Source organism: Aquarana catesbeiana, linkage group LG05, assembly GCF_042186555.1.
Source record: "Aquarana catesbeiana isolate 2022-GZ linkage group LG05, ASM4218655v1, whole genome shotgun sequence".
Classification (NCBI taxonomy): Eukaryota; Metazoa; Chordata; class Amphibia; order Anura; family Ranidae; genus Aquarana; species Aquarana catesbeiana.
The window spans coordinates 627,688,115-627,708,816 of record NC_133328.1 but is presented as its reverse complement, the minus strand read 5'-3'; the positions used below and the strand labels follow the sequence as shown (position 1 = coordinate 627,708,816).

The 20,702-nt window shown below is 42.5% G+C and overlaps 1 protein-coding gene across 1 annotated transcript in view; it reads left to right on the top strand.

The window, feature by feature from the left end:
- The window catches only part of TRAPPC9 (trafficking protein particle complex subunit 9), an 815,095-nt gene that overhangs the window by 306,461 nt on the left and 487,932 nt on the right, over positions 1 to 20,702 (top strand). The window contains exons 18-19 of the mRNA XM_073632292.1: positions 11,098 to 11,240; positions 13,346 to 13,456. Coding sequence (XP_073488393.1) covers positions 11,098 to 11,240; positions 13,346 to 13,456 — 254 coding nt within the window. The remainder of the gene's footprint in view (positions 1 to 11,097; positions 11,241 to 13,345; positions 13,457 to 20,702) is intronic.

Below are 20,702 nucleotides of genomic sequence, written 5' to 3'. Positions count from 1 at the left end.
TGATTTTGTGCACGCATTGTAGGGGGCACGCGCCGCCGGAGCGCCACTCCTGCTGTGATTGGACACAGCGGGAGCCAATCAGCAGGTCTGGTGACCGAGATGGCTGCCGCGACCCGCCTATCGTTCACAGGAGACACGGAGCAGCGTTGTGCCCATGTAAACAAGACACAGCTGATCTGTCAGTAAGGAAAAGAGAGATCTTCTGTTTCAGCTAAGCTGAAACATTATCTCTGTTTTCCTCCAGTGTAATACTCCCCCCCCCCCCCCCCCACAGTTAGAAAGCCCCTCCCTAGGACACTTAACCCCTTGATCCCCCTAGTGTTAACCCCTTCCCTGCCAGTGGCATTTATACAGGGATCAGTGGATTTTCTTTTTTTTAGCTCTGATCACTGTGTTAGTGTCACTGGTCCCCAAAAAAGTGTCACTTGGGGTCAGATTTGTCCACCGCAATGTTGCAGTCCCTCTACAAATCATTGATCGCTTCCATTACTAGTAAAAAAAAAAAAAAAAATTATAAAAATGCCATAAATCTAACCCATAGTTTTGTAGACACGATCACTTTTGTGCAAACCAATCAATAAACGCTTATTGGGATTTTTTTTCACCAAAAATATGTAGCAGAATACAAATTGGCCTAAACTCATTAAGAAATTAGATTAAAAAAAAAAACATGTTATTGGGAATGTTTTATTGCAGAGAATAAATAATAATTGTCTTTTTATTCAAAATTGTCGCTCTTTTTTTTTGTTTATAGCGCAAAAAATAAAAATCGCAGAGGTGATCAAATACACCAAAAGAAAGCTCTATTTGTTTGAAAAAAACTATATCAATTTTATTTGTGTACAGCGTCGCACGACCGCACAATTGTCAGTTAAAGCAACACAGTGCCGTATCGAAAACAATGGCCTTGTCATTAAGGGGGTAAAACTTTCCGTACCTGAAGTGGTTAAAGTGGGAGGAAAGTCCCATCTCTGACCTTTACCTACAGCATGGGTGCTGAATCCGTGGCCCTCCAGCTGTTGTGGAACTACAAAAGTCCCATCATGCCTCTGACTTTGGGAGTCATGCTTGTAACTGTCAGCCTTGCAATGCCTCATGGGACTTGTAGTTCCGTAACAGCTGGAGGGCCGCAGGTTGGTCACCCATGACTTACAGGTAAGCTTACCTATAGATATTGTAAAGATCTTCTAAAAATGCACCGTTTAGGAGATATTTACTGTAGATGCAGCCAGTGACATCACTGGCGCATGCGCTCTGAAGGAATGGCCACCATGGCCGGTTCTTCTGATCCCTGTACCGTAAACTGCGGGCTCTCACGTGCAACGCACGGGTGTGACGTCATCACGGCTCCGGCCAATCACAGAGCCAGAGTAAGTAAACCCGGAAGGAAGACGGGTGAAGATGGGAGCACCTGCGGCTCTTGACATCTCGGCGCTGGAAGGGCTTCGTTTTAAGGCAAGTTTAACATAATGTGCTAGTATGTGATGCATACTAGCACTTTGTGACATTACCTTGCAGGGTACAAAAAAAAAAAGTCCAGCGGTTTACTACTGCTTTAAAGCTGAGCTCCAGAGAGATATAAGGGCTCGCTCAGACTTGTGGTTGGGGGGGGGGGCATTAAAAACACCAGGATGAGCGGCGTTTTTACCCCCCAAAAGCAGCAGAGCAGGGGTGTTCACATGCCACAATGATTTGCTTAGTTCCCAAAAATGTTCACCTGTGATGCAATCATCGAATAGGGACATGCTGTAAATGTGCTGCCGCTGCGTGCACTTGCAGCATTTACAGAGTTATAACAGGCGATGGGGAGGGATCATCATGCTTATTTACCGCCTGTCATACGCCTGTAACCTATCCGCACCTCTAAACTACAACTGCCCACACATGGTTTAATATTCAGCTGGTTCAGCAGGAACCGGACACATTTCGATCTGTATATGGGCACTGTGATCGAACAGAAGTCAATCGACTGATTGAGTTTTGTTCAACCACTCTATTGGTTATTAGGCACTGATCTGTGCATTCTGACGTTGGGGAAGTTTCCCCACTGTCACAATACAATGACGCAGTGGGGAGGATTCCCCCATCCACCTTGAATAAGTGGGTGGGGGAATATTTTTTTTTTTTTTTTTTTTTTTACATTCAACCCACTGTCAGGGCTGGGCTCAGCTTTTCCTTCTCTGAGCTGGCTGCTCAGCTGTCGGCTAATTGCCAGCTCCTATCTCCCTACAGGTACTCTGTAGCTGTTGATGATATCCTGCTCGTCAGTCCCGCCTACTTAAGCCGTCCAGCCCAGAGGATCTCTGTCTTCGCCTTGGTCAACATCACAGAGACGCTCTCCTGCATTCCTGTTAAAAGACTTGCTTGGCTGACATCCCTTCTGGCTCCAGATCCTGCTTGCTGTTTTACCACGCTCATCTCCGGCTCCCTGACGTTTGGCTTGTCTGACTATCCGTTCCGGTTCCTGAGCTCTGGCTATGTTTTGACTACGTTTGTTCTTTTTACTTTTATTATTAAACAAGTGTGATTTAACTGCACTTCTGTCTCGGTCTGATTTCATGGTTTCTGAAACCGGCTGGTTGAACGGAAAAAAAAAAAAAAAAACGGATTAGTCTATGGCCATAGCTGGCCATACACCAGTAAATTTCATTAGAACGTTTTCATTATAACCACTTGACCTCTGGAAGATTTACCCCCCTTCATTACCAGGCCTTTTTTTGTGATACGGCACTGCTGTATTTTAACTGAGAATTGTCGTGCGAAGCTGTACCCAAATAAAATGTATGTCCTTTTTTTCCCATAAATAGAGCTTTCTTTTGGTGTTAATTGATAGCCTTTTTACGCTATAAACAAAAAAATTTGTGACAATTTAAATTTAAAAAAAAACTATAGTTTTCACTTTCTGCTATAAAACATACCCAATAAAAAAAAAAAAATCTAATTTCTTTATAAATTTAGGCCAATAGTTATTCTGCTGCATATTTTTGGTTAAAAAAACCCCATTAAGCGTATATTGATTGGTTTGCGCAAAGGTTATAGCATCTACAAACTATGGTATATATTTATGAAATTAAAAAAAAAAATGTTATACTAGTAATGATGGCCTTTAGAGACTTATAGCGGCAGACAATTGGACACTAACTGACACTTTGTGGGAACCAGTGACACTAATAGTGATCAGTGCTAAAAATATGCACTGTCACTGTACTAATGACACTGGCTGGGAAAGGGTTAAACATCAGGGGGGAAAAAAGGGTTTACTGTGTGCCTAGCCAGTGTTTTTTGAACTGTGTGTGGTGCTTTTACTAAATGATATGCTGGATTTTATTCCCTGCTTTGCAAGGAAACAAAATTCATCACTTCCCCACTGTCAGTGTCAACTGAGCTCTGCCTTGTTTACATAGGCAGAGGCTCGTTCTGTGTCTCTGCTTGACGATTGGCTTGTGCCGGAGGACATCTGTTGCCCAGCACCTGCAGATCGGCTTCTGCTGTGACTAATCATAGTAGAAGCGGCCCACCGGCTGCACGCGAGCGCGCCCCTTAGGAGGGAGTGCAGAATCACGTATATGTGATTCTGCACAGGAGGGCTGCCTTGTAGCAGTATATCTGCTATAGATTGCTCCTTAACTGGTTAAGACATTTGTTTCGATTTTCTGTTCGTTGATGGTGTTAAACCAACATTCATTTTCGACTGCAGGGAAAATTCAAAGGAGACGGATGCAAAAAAAAAATTCTCGAACAAACGAATGTATCAGTAGACATGCGCACTGCCGAAAAATGTGTTCATTTTTGTTTAATTCGTTTTGTTTTTTTTTCGTTTTTCGGGTCATTCGTTATGATCTCAATTCGTAATTTCGGAAATTCGTAAATTTGAAAATCCTAAAATAAGAAAGAAAATTTAAAAAATTCTAAATAATAACTAACTAATAACTAATAAATTAAACTAATTGTATGACTATACCTGTATTACCAGATAAAAAACTAATTGTATGACTATACCTGTATTACCAGACACCAGCGTGGCTGTGGGCGATAGCCATTTGGCACACTGGTTATCACTGTACTGTAAACAATTTGTCAACTGCGCTTATTACCTCTGTTACTTTTTACCAATAAAAACATTTTCAACCCTAAATTATAGGTATTGGAATTTCCTTTCAAATTTGGCTGTTAGAGAACGTAACAAATACGAATTTATCCGAAGTTACGAATTATCCGAAATAACGAATGCCACATCTAAGCAAATGGAACGGAACAAATGAATAATAATAATAAAAAGATTTTATTATTAATAATAATATTATTATTATTATTATTATAGTTATTTATTATTATTAATTCGTTATGTTCCATTCGTTTAAATGCGGCATTCGTTATTTCGAATAATTCGTAACTTCGGATAAATTCGTATATGTTATGTTCACTAACAGCCAAATTTGAAAGGAAATTCCAATACCTATAATTTAATATGAGATGAGGTAAGGAAATTCCTGGATAGCCGCACACTGAAGAAAAAACATCTTTATTGAAGTATAAAATATCCAAAATGCAGTCACATGAAAGGAAGATACAGGGTCAAAAATAAGAGTTTTAGCTATGAGTAAGCATCCTATGATGTGAAACGCGTTAGCTTATTTTTGACCCTGTGTCTTCCTTTCATGTGACTGCGTTTTGGATATTTTATACTTCAATAAAGATGTTTTTTCTTCTGTGTGCGGCTATCCAGGAATTTCCTTACTTCATCTCAGTCCACGCAAAGCCAGCACCTGGAACGAGTTCACATTAGGGCGGTAACAACCTCAGGTCTGGAAGCGCTGTGAGCGGCATCTCCTTCCCTCTACCTATAATTTAATAGTTGTTATTTCAGTTTTTCGGGTTTTCGAATTTACAACTTTTGAATTTACGATTATTCGTAAAGATTTGTTAAACGGGTTTTCGTTAAATCGGATGTTTCTGAATTAGCGAATTTGTCGAAATTCATTAAACGAATTTGGAACTAAACAAACTGCACATGTCTATGTAACGGTGTATGTGGTTTTTGTTCGGGAAATTACATTCATTGCTAATTTGAATGCAGAGGATGTTCTTTCAAATGATAATCGTCAAGTCATCAAATGTATGGAAAATTTTTGAACAAATATTCATGCCAAATTTTCAAATAAAAGTTTGCATCGAAAACCTGCCAGTGTGTGGCGATCTTTAACCTAAAGCTCGCCATTGATCGATCAAAATTCGCCCAGTTTGGAAGGGACCAGACGAATCTCAGTTAGCATGTGGCCGCCCCTTGCTCAACGGTAGACAATCAATTGATGGACTTCTGTTGGGTGGGAAAGTTAGAAAATGTTTGTTGATCAACAGATTCATGTACTTTGACAGCGGCGAGTCTCATCTGCCTTGGCATGGGAGGATTCCTCCATTCACCAAACAAAAATGAAAATGGAATATGTATGTCAATCATCTGCTTGCATCGGGGGAACTTGAGTGCAGTAGAGACGGGGTGCTGTGATGTTTTTAGGATGATATATACAGCATCTTGCCGGCCCCTCTCACCAGCTATGATCTGCCTGCATTGCATAGACAAGCAGAGATATCATGCTTCTTTAGTTCCTCTTTAGAGGAACCAGGGAAAATCAAAATCTAATCAGCTTTAAGAAGCCAGTAGCTTCCTGTTCAGCTCTGGTTTTGTGCTCAGTAGTCTTGCGATGTGTGAAGAAGAGAAGTGAGGGCGGGGGGGGGGGGGGGGGGGGGGTGACGGCACGCGGGGTCTGTACTCCGGAGAGCGGCCCTGGGAGGACGCTGCTCCTGTGATGTGATTCATCTCGGGCGATGATCTGTCTGCTATAAAGTAAAGTTTGTTTTTTTCTCGAGCAAAGGCAAGTGACCGCATTGATTTTTCTGTGATATATGACATATTCTCTGACACTCCATGGTCTGGGAGTGGGGATTTCAAAACAAATAACAATAAATTGATCCCAGTGGGACCTGTACATCCGACAGATTTACATCCCGGCAAACTCCCCTTGTAATTAATTTTTTTGGAGCTCTGTAGATGTATACAAAATTTTGAGCACCCTTGGCCAAGTGAGATCTTTGTTAAAGTCTATGTTCCAGATTCTTTTCTTTGCAGCATTGGGAAGGTTTAGAAACCCTGTCCGGTTTTTGCTGTTATCTCGAACTCCATTAGCGAGATTTCACCTTACTTCCTATCCTTCTGAGAAAGTTTTACCAGACAGGGAGGGGAACTGCTGCTGCTTGCAAGGGATGAGCTTGGGTTTTGCCTAAACTTGGGTATATTGCCACCCAATCAACTGCGGCTATGGAATTCCCCACACCGCAACTATACACAAAGGGGCGGGGATGCTTATGACACCTGTGACGGGAGTCACTTTGGGTGGGGGGGACCATGGAACCCAGCTTCCTTTGGAGAGGTTGGATAACCCTGGCTTCAGCTCCCCATGCCCCTCTTATGTGTAAGTCACCCTATGTCTATTAGGGGCACAAGGTGACAGAGAAAATGATGGACAGCTACTAATGGACACTGGTCATGTGGTTTGGATTACTTCAAATGGGACAATGTATGAGCTTTGCCTCATAGCCTGTTGTAGACCGTTGCCATGCCGTCTGCAAGTCCTGATTAATCAAAGCATTAGAAGTGGATTCCATGGTTAAATGTAGCACCAATTGTCTATGCTAGCAAACCCTTGGGAGGTATGTTTATACTTGTAACAATATGTATTTTACTTTGGGAGTTTGATGTAGGCAAGTCTGACCTTAAGTGGGGATATCTGATTAATCACAACATTGTCTGGGTGGGCATTGAGTCACCTAGGCTGGCTTAAGTGACTAGTTAGCTTATGTTAATTATGCCCTTGGTTACATTTTGTATTCTTAGGGTAATATGATTTGGGGGGGAATGTCCTACTATGGGGATATATATTCTGTTTGAGTTTCAATAAAAGTATTCCACGTTCATACAAGCTATTGCCAGCTAGTCTTGTACGATCGGCTATAATATCTGATATTGATGTTCAGACTGGAGGAAGCTGTATGCTGACGGAAGCACACTTGTTTAATAATAAAAGTAAATAGAACAAACATAGTCAGAACATAGCCAGAGTTCAGGATCCGGAACGGATAGTCAGACAAGCCAAACGTCAGGGAGCCGGAGATGAGCGTAGTAAAACAGCAAGCAGGATCTGGAGCCCAAAGGGATGTCAGCCAGGCAAGTCTTTTAACAGGAATGAAGAAGAGTGTCTCTGTGATGTTGACTAAGGCGAAGGCAGAGATCCTATGGACTGGCTTAAGTAGGCAGGACTAACGAGCAGGATATCATCAACAGCTGAGTAACTGTGGAGAGATAGAAGCTGGCAATTAGCCGATAGCTGGGCGGCCAGCTCAGAGAAGGAAGGGCTGAGCCCAGCCCTGACACAGATGAGGAGAGGTGCAGATACCAGCTGCCATGGAAGAGGAATTGGAAAGGAGACTTGCGAGAAATGCAGATACAGCACAGAGGACCAGTGTCAATGCAGGTCCTGCTGGGATGGGGTATGACTCTGTCTGCTGGGAAATCTTGAAGGAAATGCTAGCCTGTAAGCAGTGCCACCAGGGAAAAATTCTCCCCTCCATTCAGGAAAAGGTACTGGTCGCACTATGGATTGCAGGGGCTGTTTTTGGGAGAAAAAAACGCACAAGGAGCAGACAGCTGAGTTAAGCAGGCTGGTCTTGGCAGAGATGCGGTTGGACCAGAGCTACAGAGCCCTCCAGTGGCATGTATCCCAAGCATGCCATTGGATAGCGAATGACAGACCAATGGAAGGCTTTGGCTACTGCAGCCTGGGACTATTGTATGGGAAGCTGTAAGGGACCCTGACTTTGGGAATGATCTGGAGTGGCGGTTGGAAGAAATCGTGAATTACAGAGAAGAGATGCTGAACATCTTGGAAGTGCTCTGGGCACTGGAAGTTATGGAGTTTATGGCCGTTCAGGAATGGGAGCTGGAGATCGTCTACAGAGGGCTTCTAGACTCTGCTCAGCAGCTGGACTGTGCTCCCTTTGCCTGGGAATATCCAGCCGACAGTCCTGAAATCTCGGCTGAAGTGTCAGCAATGGAGCAGAGTAACAGTGTGCTTCACCCATCACCGCCCACAGCTATGGAAGCGGAGGTCTTATGGCGGATGCAGCAAGTGTTGACTCACCTTGACGATCCTGTTTCTGCACAGGACGAGCTTGGATGGCGGATTGCATCTGTCCAACGGCAGTTCAAGGGCTCAGGAGAAGAGGAAGTCCTCCTCATTCCTCAGGCACGGATCACAGAAAGCATGGATTAAATTGACTTTTCATCAGAGGATGTTATGGATGATGATTCACCTGCCAAAGTGTTGGCACTAGACCAAAGGGCCACCAGCCTGTGCCCTGGGCTTTCAGCAATTCCAGAGGCTGGGGATTTAATAGACTGTTATGTAGAGTAGGAACAACCTGGTGAGCCTCCAGCAGAATAGCTGGCATCAGAACATCATTAAGGTCTGCTCAGCACCAAGAGCAGCTTCAGGCTCCCTAAGAGAAGAGGCAGCCGGCCTTTCTCCTACACCACTGACGGGGACATGGGATTTCCTGCCAGCATCATCTATGGAGTCACAAGAAACCTCTCCAGCTGAAGCACTGACAACTGGAATGAGGGTCCAAGACCCCTGCCCCACACCTGTGGCAGTTCCAGGGGCCTAGGGTATGAAGGTGGCGGTCTAGGGGAAGAAGGGAGAGGAGGTTGTTGTCCTCCTTCCCCAACAGTCGGCCTGAGCAGAGGAAACAGCCACTCCCCAGCAGCAGATCAGGGTCCAGGGAGAGAAGGGGAGAGGAGGTTGTCGTCCTCCCTCTCCAACATCAAAGTAGTGAACTGGGGTGGCAGCTTTTTGCAGCCATCTCTAGACCCACCCATTAATTAAATAAAGATTTCACAATCTAGGTTTGCACGGTTAATAAGGGGGTGTGGATATGTTTTTTGTGTTTGGTTGGTTAGAGGTTAGGGGGTAGGGAAGGGTAGAATAGAGGGGAGGAGATATATATATATATATATATATATATATATATATATATATATATATATATATATATATATATATAATTTTTTTTCTTCTTCCCTGGGGGGAATCTGGTGGAGGGAGTGGTTTCTATTTTTCTTAAACATGTGGAGGAAGGCTGGGAGAATCTAAGAATTATATGTATAATTTGGGGGAGTTGGAATATTCTGTAATATACATACTCTAGGAATGTCATGTATATAGTGATCTTTGAATGCTATGTTATATAATGTGTCTTTTTCTAAAAATTTAATAAAAACTATTTTAAAACAAAGTTCTGCACGGACTGCAGAAGAGACTGCAGAATGTATAGGTAGAGTGGAGAAGCCCTTTAAATCTCAAAGAAAGAAGACTTTTTTGCCTTCCAGCTTCATTTCACCATTCTTCCATTCACAGTGTTCTTTATCTCTTCAGATTTCCTTTTTAAATTAATGTCTCAGACAAGCCCTTGTCATAAATTTACAGGAAAACTGACACAACACATAAAAAATACGGTTCAACGTTCCAAATTCTTAGTAGACGCTCTTATCTTTTTAAGTGACACCTGGAATTTTGCAACATATGTTGTTTTCTTGTTTGCTGGCATTCTCTGGAGGCTCTGTGCGGTTGAAGAGCAAAACTAAGCAAGATGAGTTTCTCCCAAAATTAAATTTTCACCGTGTTTGGAAAACATAAAGCTTAAAGGGGTGGTAAAATGATTTCTGTATATGCCTTGAATGGTTCTCTTACAGTAGTTGTAACGCTTCTTTGTTTTCTTCAAAACAAAAAAAAAAAGGGGGACACAACCCAGAAAGCTTGTCTTGAAAAATTGTATGTTAATTCAAATAAAAAAAAGTATCATTGACTCAAACACACCTGCTTAGTGTAAAGCAGCACTTTGCAATTAAAGCTTCTTTATAGCAGGGATCTCCAAACTTTCTGAAGACTTCAAACTTTAGGGGGCGGCAAACTGTGGCCAGTGGGAGTAGAAAATTCCCCAGTGTCAGTAGGAATAAATAATGTCCCAGGTTTCTTGGTCAGTGGGAAAAAAATAAATTTAAAATCTTTTGTGGTCATTAGGAGGAGAAATAGTGCCCCATCATTGATGTCCGTGGCAGAAATAGTGCCCCATAATTGTGTCAGTGGGAGGGATAGTGCCCTTTTGTTGGTGTGAGTGGGAGGAATAGTGCTCCATCCTTGGTGTCAGTTGTAAGGATTAATGCCCCATTTTTTATGTCAGTAGAAGGGATAGTGCCCCATCGTTGGTGTCAGTAAAAGGGATAGTGCCATGTTGATGGTTTCAGTGGGAGGAATAGTGCCATATCCTTGGTGTCAGCAGACGGAATAGTTCCCCGTTGGTGTGAGTGGGAGGAATAGTGCCCCATCGTTGGTGTTAGTAAGAGGAATAGTTCCCCATTGTTGGGTTTAGTAAAAGGAATAGTGCCCCGTGGTTGGCGTCAGTAGAAAGAATAGTGTGTCATCGTTGGTGTTAGTAAGAGAAATGGTGCCCCGTTGTTGGTGTTTGTAAGAGGAATAGGGCCCCATTGTTGGTGTTAGTAAAAGGAATAGTGCCTCATCACTAGTGTCAGTGGAAGGAATAGTGTCCCATCGTTGGTGCCAGTGGGAGGAATAGTGCGTCGTCATTGGTGTCAGTGGAAGGAATAGTGCCCCATCGTTGGTGCCAGTGGGAGGAATAGTGCGTCGTCATTAGTGTCAGTGGAAGGAATAGTGCCCCATCGTTGGTGCCAGTGGGAGGAATAGTGCGTCGTCATTGGTGTCAGTGGAAGGAATAGTGCCCCATCGTTGGTGCCAGTGGGAGAAATAGTGCCTCGTCATTTAGTGTTGGTGGAAGGAATAGTGCCCTAACGGTGTCAGTGGAATGCTTTACCTACACAAGACCTGTAGTCCCAGTCCACAGAAAACCTGAATCCACTTATTTATCTGTGATGAGTTTACTGAAAAATCTTATAATTGTAAAGGTTTACAAGTTTTACCATACGATTACCAATTTATTTTATTACCTTGTTCCTTCCTTTTTTTGCAGACTCTGGAAGGGATTTTGAACTTTAAGTACTCTGGAGGGCCTGGTCATGTTGAAGGTTATTACCGGAACCTGTCCCTTGGACTGCATGTGGATGTAGAACCCTCTGTTTTCTTCACCCGGGTCAGCACACTCCCTGCTACAAGGTGAGATTCCTCCCCCTTTTCCCTTTAAAGTCCAACTCTAGGCACGAAAAATAAAAATACCCTTGAAATGGGTCCCCCATACTTGAAAGGGTTAAATGCTTGTTTTTGCCTAGGGGTAGAGGAATAAGGTGTATTACTTACATGTGTTACTCACTCCAGCAGGGCCCCTGCAGCTGTTTGACTGGTACAGAAAAGCCTTGTTTTCAAAGCGGAGTTCCACTCAAAAGTGGAACTGCCGCTTATCTGTCTCCCGAAGGCTTCATTCCCAAAGGCTTCACTGCCGGGTTCCCTTACCAGGAATGGCGGCGGCTGCACCCGACAGCCGATCCGAAGGTCGGCTGCGGTGCTGACATCGCGGGCTCCTTGGACAATTAAGTGTCCTTATATTAAATGTCGCCAGCTGCAGTATTTGTAACTGCTGACTTAAAATTTTTCGCGGGGGGGGGGCTGGACCCCCTCTTTAAGGAGCTCTTGGCCGTGGTCGTACTCCTGTCTGCTCCACTGACAATCCTGTCCTCGCCAGGAGATGACAGTGATGATTGCTAGCAGCTATAGCAGCTGCTTGGTACATTCAGCCTGCCCACACACGGTTAGAATCTTGGCCGGTTCCTGCTAAACCAGCCAAGGTTCGAACTGTCTATGGCTGGCCTTAATCTTTCTAGATGTTCCTTATAAGTAAGCAAATCTTTACTTTTTATGTACAGGTCTACATTAATATGTTATCCAACAAGATTTGTCAGATATGGAGTTGGGTGTCCATTATGTCTATGATTATCCTAAAAAAGGTTAATCCCAATACTAGCATCTCCATAAGATAAAGGAAACAGGTAGGTTACTCATCCGAATGATGTGCATCCACTGACAAAGTTTACCCTTCACATGGTCTCCTCAAACTGGACATATGTGACAATGTGGCTGGTCTTGGCAAATGTGCCCTGTAGATTTGTGTGCCTGTGTAATTATGTTGATGCCTGCACCGCATTTTATGTCTTCACAAGCATTTTTTTTTTTATTTGTCCTGTTACATCTCATAGGCAGCCGTAGTGGATTAAGCAGCGTGCCGTGATTTCTCCACGATGTGATGCTATGTTTCGTTGAACACATTGTTTATGGGATAATTGAGTTTTCTGCTGTCATAATCCCACACCCAGAAGGCTAAATCCCACATGCTGTATTGTTAAATTACAATTCACTTGACCCATGACCTTCAATTATAGGAACCGTTACCTTTGTAGCAGCAATCTTGCATTTAGCTTAGACGAGGAATTCTTGATAAATGGGAATAGATGTTACCAGTTCCTAGAGAATTGATTGTCACATATTGCTGCCATGAATTTACGTGAAAGGTACAATAATAGCATTATACAACAATAGCACTATACACCATATAACCAAAGGTATGTGGACACCTGAACCTTCACTTGCAGCCCCCCTCCTTCAGATTGTTGAGTTCAGGTGTTCCCTGGGTACTGGTAATACTATAGCATGCAAAGACCTTTTAGACACTTGGGAACTTCCCACCTTGTGCCAACAGTTCGGGGAAGGCCCTTTTTCTCTTCCCAGCATGACTGTACCCTTGTGTACAAAGCCAACTCCTTGAAGACTTGGTTGGATGAGTTTGATGTGGAGAAACTCAAGTGGCCTTCACAGAGCCCTGACCTCAACACTACTAAACACCTTTGGGATAAATTAAAATTCCAGATTTGAGCCAGGTCTTCTTGTTTAACTTCAGTTCCTGATCTCACAAATGGTTTATTGGCTGAATGGACAAAAATCACCACAGGCACAGGCTAAAACTTGGTGGAAAGCCTTCCCAGAACAGTGGAGGTTGTCATAGCTGCAAGTGAGGGGAGCAATTCCATATTAATTGGCCATGATTTTGAAATGTAATGCACAACAATCTCATATAGTTGTGATGGTCATATGTGCACAAACATTTGGCCTTATAGTGTACTTCCCCTTTTCCTTGTGTATCGCCAAGAACTACAACCATATGGGTTTCATTAAAAAATGTAGCATAGATACCTTTTAAGCATTTACATCAAATTTCTTGTAATTGAGTTCCTGAGTAACAAGTTCTTTTTACTATTTTCCCTGTTCTTTAGCACAAGGCAGTGCCATCTCCTTCTTGATGTGTATAATTCTACCGAACATGAGCTGGCCATCAGCGCCAAAGATAACGAGGATCTGATCCTGCATGCTGGAGAATGTCAGCGGTAAGTCCTGATGATTTTCTCCCATTTTTATATGTTGCACTGAGGTCACATCTAACTGGAGGTGCTGATCTTCTTAGAATCTGATTGGAAGAAAGGAAGATGAACTGAAGCTGAATTATTTTTTTGTGCACCAGTAAAGCATGTAAACCAGGGCATTGGTGAACGGTCACCAAGAGGCCGTTGTGGAAGACATCCTCCCCTTCCATTCCTCCTATTCAACTAACAGCCATGTAAAAACATTCATTTACTGTGCAGCAATTGACATCTAGATTAAAGTAAGCAGTGTCCAGTGGGAGAGGTCCTAGAACCCATCTGCCCAGGGTTCTACAACAACCAGTAAAAATTGGCCCTTCTGCAGCTGCACTGATGTTAAGTCTGAGCCCTTGATGAGAGCTATCATACTGATGGTCTTGAGAAGGGTATACTGTGTATATACATCATATACAGTTAGGTCCATATATATTTGGATACAGGCACAATTTTTTATTTTTTTTCAGGTATTAACCAAAACATATTCGAGCTATAGTTATATAATGGGTATGGGCTGAAAGTGCACACTCTCGGGTTTAATTTGAGGGTATGTACATCCAAATCAGAGGAAGGGTTTAGGAATTACAGCTCTTAAAGAGGAGGGCCATTAAAAAAAAAAAAAATTAAAAGTCAGCAGCTACAAATACTGCAGCTGCTGACCTTTAATTGGACACTTACCTGTCCCAGGGTCAAACGATGCGGGGGATCGAAGCCCCGTTCGTCTCCCCCTCCGTTCAGCGGCGCCGGCATTGCAACTGTGGGCGCCGGGCTGTGGCTTCACAGCCTGGCACCCACTGCGCATGTGCGAGCGGCGCCGCTCGCCATGATTGGCCGCTCGGTCACCTGGGACCTGTAATGGGTCCCAGATGATTGACAGGAGGGAGGGAGCAGAGCTGAGCCCTTCCTGTGCCAAGGGGGAAGTGATGTCACCAGCCCAGGCACTGAAAGAGGCAGACTACGAGGGACCCCCTAGCAACAGGCATTTAGAAGTGAGTTAAAAAAAAAAATATCCAAATGTTTTTTTGTATTTTTTTTTAGGATTTTTCATGTAGTTTTTTTTTGGGTGGAACCCCACTTTAAGAATAGCTCTTAAGAATAGCCACCCCCTTTTTCAAGGGACCAAAAATAATTGGAAAATGTAATCAAAAGCTGTTTCATGGTCAGGTGTGGGCTACTCCTTCGTTATTTCTTCATCAGTTAAAGCCAAGTTCTACCCACTTTTACTACTTGTTCTTAAAGGAATGACCATCCCTCCACCACTCCTTTTTGGATAACAATTTTTTTTTCCTCTCTTGCTTTAAATGAAGTACCTTGCGTACTTCCGTCCCAGCCTTGCCGTGGACAAGGGCGTCATATCCTGCTGCTCCCCCGCTGCCTTCTGGGACCTGTGTGTGTCCAGAAAGTGCCACGCGACTCAAGCATGCGCAGTAGGAAACTGGCGGTGAAGCCTGAAGGCTCCACTGTCGGTTTTCCTTAGAATGGCGGCGCCAGCACCTGATCCGATGGACAAATCGGTCACGGGGGCCGACACCGCAGGCTCCCTTGACAGGTAAGTGTTCTTTTAAATGTCAGCAGCTACAGTGAAAAAAATTCCAGCTGGAACACCGCTTTAAGCAGGTAAAAGTTCTGGAGTTGATTCTAATGCCCCGTACACACGGTCGGATTTTCCGACGGAAAATGTGTGATAGGACCTTGTTGGAAATTCTGACCGTGTGTAGGCTCCATCACACATTTTGCACGGATTTTCTGACACACAAAGTTTGAGAGCAGGCTATAAAATTTTCCGACAACAAAATCCGTTGTCTGAATTTCCGATCGTGTCTACACAAATCCGACGCACAAAGTGCCATGCATGCTCAGAATAAATAAAGAGATGAAAGCTATTGGCTACTGCCCCGTTTATAGTCCCGACGTACATGTTTTACGTCACGGCGTTTAGAATGATCGGATTTTCCGACAACTTTGTGTGACCGTGTGTATGCAAGACAAGTTTGAGCCAACATCCGTCTGAAAAAATCCTAGGATTTTGTTGTCGGAATGTCCGATCAATGTCCGACCGTGTGTACGGGGCATAAGTGTGGTATTTTCATTTGGAATCTATTGCTGTGAACCTACAACATGCGTTCAAAGGAGCTGTCCATAGAAGTGAAACAGGCAATTGTAAGGCTTCAAAAACTAAACAAATCCATCAGAGAAATAGCAGCAACATTAGGAGTGGCCAAATCAACAGTTTGGTACATTCTGAGGAAAGAAGAACACACTGGTGAGCTCAACAACATAAGGCCCGGACGTCCACAAAAGACAGTGGTGGTTGATCGCAGGATCCTCTCTATGGTAAAGAAAAACCCATTCACAACATCCAGACAAGTGAAGGACACTCTCCAGGAGGTGGGCATATCATTGTCAAAGTCTACAATCAAGAGATTACGAGAGCAAATACAGAGGGTTCACCACAAGGTGCAAACCATTCATAAGCCTGAAGAATAGAAAAGCCAGATTAGACTTTGCCAAAAAAATCTAAAAAAGCCAGACTAGTTCTGCAAAAGCATTCTTTGGATGGATGAAACTAAGATTAATCTGTACCAGAATGACGGCAAGAAAAAAGTGTGAGGGCTTGGAACAGCTCATGATCCAAACCACACAACGTCATCTGTAAAACATGGTGGAGCTTGCAGTGTGATGGCATGGGCATGCATGGTTTCTGGTAATACTGGGTCATTGGTGTCCATCGATGATGTGACAGAAGCAGCCAGATAAATTCTGCAGTGTTTAGAGATATACTGTCAGCACAGATTCAGCTAAATGCAGCAAAGTTGATTGGACAGTACAGATGGACAATGATCCGAAACACACTGCAAAAGCAACCCTGGAGCATTTGAAGTAAAAGAAGTGGAATATTCTGCAATGGCCGAGTCAATCACTTGATCTCAACCCAACTGAGCATTTCACTTGCTGAAGGCAAAACTAAAGGCAGAAAGACCCACAAACAAAGAACAACTGAAGACAGCTGCAGCTAGAGCCTGGCAAAGTATCAGAAAGAAGGAAACCCAGTCATTGGTAATATCCATGGGTTCAAGACTTCAGGCAGTCATTGCTAGTAAAGAATTCTCAACAAAACTTTAAAAATACACATTTTATTTATGAATATATTTATTTGTCCAATTACATTTGAGTCCCTGAAAATGGGGGGATTGTGTATAAAGATGGTTGCAGTTCCTAAAATTTGTACTATATTTATGTTCAACCCCTTGAATTAAAGCTGAAAGTCTGCACTTGAAATTCATTTGGATTGTTTCGTTTAAATTTTATTCTGGTGGCATACAGAGCCAAAAGTATGAAAAGTGTGCCTGTGTCCAAATATAGATGGACCTAACTGTGTGTGTGTGTGTGTGTGTGTGTGTGTGTGTGTGTGTGTGTGTGTATATATATATATATATATATTGTAATACAGGCCCCTTAACAATTATACTTTTTGATAGTTTAATAGAAGTTTATTTTAGCACTGCTTGCCTTAGATCTAGATGTCTGTGTTTTGTTGCCAAGTGTTAGTACAGTATTCCTAAGCATTCATGATTGCTGACTCTTCTTGGGGACTTCTATTGCCTTTATAAAATAAGGTCAATAATGATATTATGCTCTGGCCCGAGTTACTTGGACATACTTTGTAAAATGATTGAATTGAAACTCAGGACGTTCTGTGATTGATGTGCTGTGGTATACCCTGATAATTGTACCTCTGTATCAAGGGAAGGCTGTGGGAACCTTTGGCCTTGGTGGCAAACACAACCAGCAAGCACTTTGATGGTAGGAACACAATTCAGTGCTATTGTGCTGTGTTACCTAATTGATTGGGGGCAATGGTAAAAGGTGACTATTCCCAAGGGCCCATACACACCTGTGCATTGCCTTTAACACATGCTATATATTGAATTACTGTGTACTGAATTAAGGCAGCTTATTCATTTAAACAGGCTGCCTAATGCATCAAAATGAAAAACAAAAAAGGTGCAACACAGTGTATCATAACACATAGCAATGCTGCAAGAAAGGTGCTTTGGGGTGCTTTCCAGAGTGAATGGCACCACAGTGCACCAATGTGTGCAATCCACGTTACTGCATCAAAGCAGTTTGAATATGACCTGAAGGACGCCTTCCAACATCAGCTTCCTTTGACACCCTTGGCATTCAGTCACATGACATCTCAGAGCTGCAAAGGAAGTACCTTGGCAGTCACTGTAATTGCAGGTCTGAACAGGGACCAGGTATCTGTATTGTATATTTTCACTCAGGGCTACCAGCTCTTGTTACTCTTTAGCACTGGTCTAGGGGGTAGATGTCCTCCAGCTCAATTCTTCCACGCTCTGTACCCTTCTGTTTAGTGGTTTCCATGTGACTTGAGCAATGTTCTCCATATGCTTGTTTGTTAAAGCTTTGTTCCAAATTCACTACAATATCTCTGTGGAAGCAAGGAAAGCTTGAGTCTACCAAAACTACAACGGAACAGGTCCTTTTTATTGTTAATCTGTAATTTTAAACTTTTAGGTGTAAAAGTCTTTTGAAAGAACAGACAACTTTAGATCCTTTTGTGAACTGCATTACGGAGACAGCCTCCCTAAATCTGCTTTCACTTTGATGATAAAGAATTTGGCTTCCCTGACCTTAAAGTGGTGTTCTGGCCGAAATTATACTTTTTAAATAAAAATACCGCTATAATACACAAGCTTAATGTATTCTAGTAAAGTTAGTCTGTAAAATAAGGTCTGTTTTGTTAGTTTATAGCAGTAGTTTGTTATTTTATAAACTTACAGCAGGCCGTGGCCATCTTAAGTGTGGGCATCTGAAGCCAGACTGTATTTCTTCCTGGATCTCATCCTTGCAGATCTCGCACATGCTCAGTGCAGCACAAGCAGTGTATTAAGTTTCAGGTCAGGTTTCCATAGCAACGGCAGTTTCAGAGGAAGTTGCAGCCCCTTCCCAGAAGGCATTGCAAACAGGAAATGATGCGATGGGCCGCGGCCAGGGAGGAAGAAGTGAAAAATGGATACAGCAGATATACAGTAGGTGCTGAGAAAAAAAAAAAAAAAAATATCCAATTTGTTTACAGTGCACAGTTTAGTGAGGGATGCTGAAGAGTTGTAAAAGTGGGTGGAACTCCACTTTAAGGTTAGACCTCACTGTAGCACAAGGCACTGTGGAGAAATTCATCATTAAAGTTTACAGCAGAAGCACTAGAGGACTAGATTAAAAGGATGTTGCTGGGAGGGAAGAGCAGAGTGAGCTCAGCTGCAGAGTCTTATTTGGCTGGGGGGCGCAGGGAGAGATGAGCTTCTGAGTCACTACTGCTGTGTAGCGAGGCTGGGTGGTAGCGCATGCTGTATATATATATATATATATATATATATATATATATATATATATATATATATATATATATATATATATATATATATATATATATATATATAATATATATATATATATATATATATACACAGTACTTTGCAAAAGTCTGTGAAAAAATGCTGTAAATGAAGAATGCTTTCAGAAATAGAAATGTTAAAATGTTAATAGTTTTTTTTTTAAAATCAATTAACAAAATGGAAAGTAAATGAACAGAAGAGAGATCCAAATCAAATCAATATTTGGAGTGACCACCCTTTGCCTTCAAACAGCATAAATTCTCCAGTTCTTCTAGGTACACTTGCACACACAATTTTTGAAGGAACTCAGCAGGTAGGTTGTTCCAGACATCTTGGAGAACTAAGCACAGATCCTTTGTGGATGTCGGCTGCCTTAAATCCTTCTGTCTCTTCATGTAATCCCAGACAGACTTCATGATGTTGACATGTGGGGGCCAAACCAACACTTCCAGGACTCCTTTTTTTCTTCTTGACACTAAAGATAGTTCTTAATGAATTTGGCTGTACGTTTGGGGTCATTGTCCTGCTGTAGAATAAATTTGGGTCCATCTACACACCTCCCTGGTGGTATGACATAATGGGGAAGTATCTGCCTGTATTTATCAACATTGAGGACACCATTGATCCTGACCAAATCTCCAACTCCCTTTGCTGGAACGCAGCCCCAAACATTCAAGGAACCTCCACCATGCTTCACTGTTGCCTGTAGACACTCATCATTGTACCACTATCCAGCCCTTCCCCAACAAACTGCCTCCTGCTACAGCCAAACATTTCACATTTTGACTCATCAGGCCAGAACACCTGCTGCCGTTTTTCTGCACCCCACGTCCTATGTTTTCCTGCATAGAACATGGAAACAAGGCTAAGCAACTCAACTATGCACAAAAACATAGGAACTGGAGTGCAGAAAAAATGGCAGCAGGTGCTCTGGACGGATGAGTCGAAATGTGAAATATTTGGCTGTAGCAGGAGTCAGTTTGCAGCAGGACAATGACCTCAAACATACAGCCAGTGTCATTAGGATCTATCTTCAGTGTAAAGAAGAACAAGGAGTCCTGGAAGTGATGGTTGAGCTCCCACAGAGCCCTGATCTCAAGACATCATGGAGTCTGTCTGGGATGAAATGAAGAGAAGAATTTGAGGCATCCGACATCCACAGAAGATCTTTGCTTAGTTCTCTCCGATGTGTGAAGCAACCTACCTCCAGATTTCCTTCAAAAACTGTATGGTAGTGTACCTAGAAGAATTGATGCTGTTTTGAAGGCAAAGTGTGGTCACATCAAACATTGATTTGATTTGGATTTCTCTTCTGTTCATTTACTTTCCATCTTGTTAATTGATAAAAAAAAAAACTATTAACAATTCTATTTCTGAAAGCGTTCTTAAATTACAGCATTTTTTCACACCTGCCTAAACCTTTTGCATAATACTGTGTATATATATATATATTTTTTAGTCTGCATTTGGACTTTTTGCTTTCAAAGTGGCTGACAAGTGACAGGTTCTCTCTAAGCGACCAAGCAGTAATGTATCTATTATGCAAGCTGCTCTTGGCTTTCTCCACCTTCCTTACATCTTGACCATCAAAGGATAATTGGAACACGGGAGACATTGAACCCCGTCCAGAAATCCTAATACATTTATCTAATTAATGTAATTGCCTTTATGGACCTCATCCCATAAAACATAATAACTGTGGCCTTTGGGTACTCTTGCTGTATATCCAAAGTCTACAGTGCACGCAAGTACTAATTTTATCTCCTTTTTATTTCCTTTTTTACTCCATACATTAA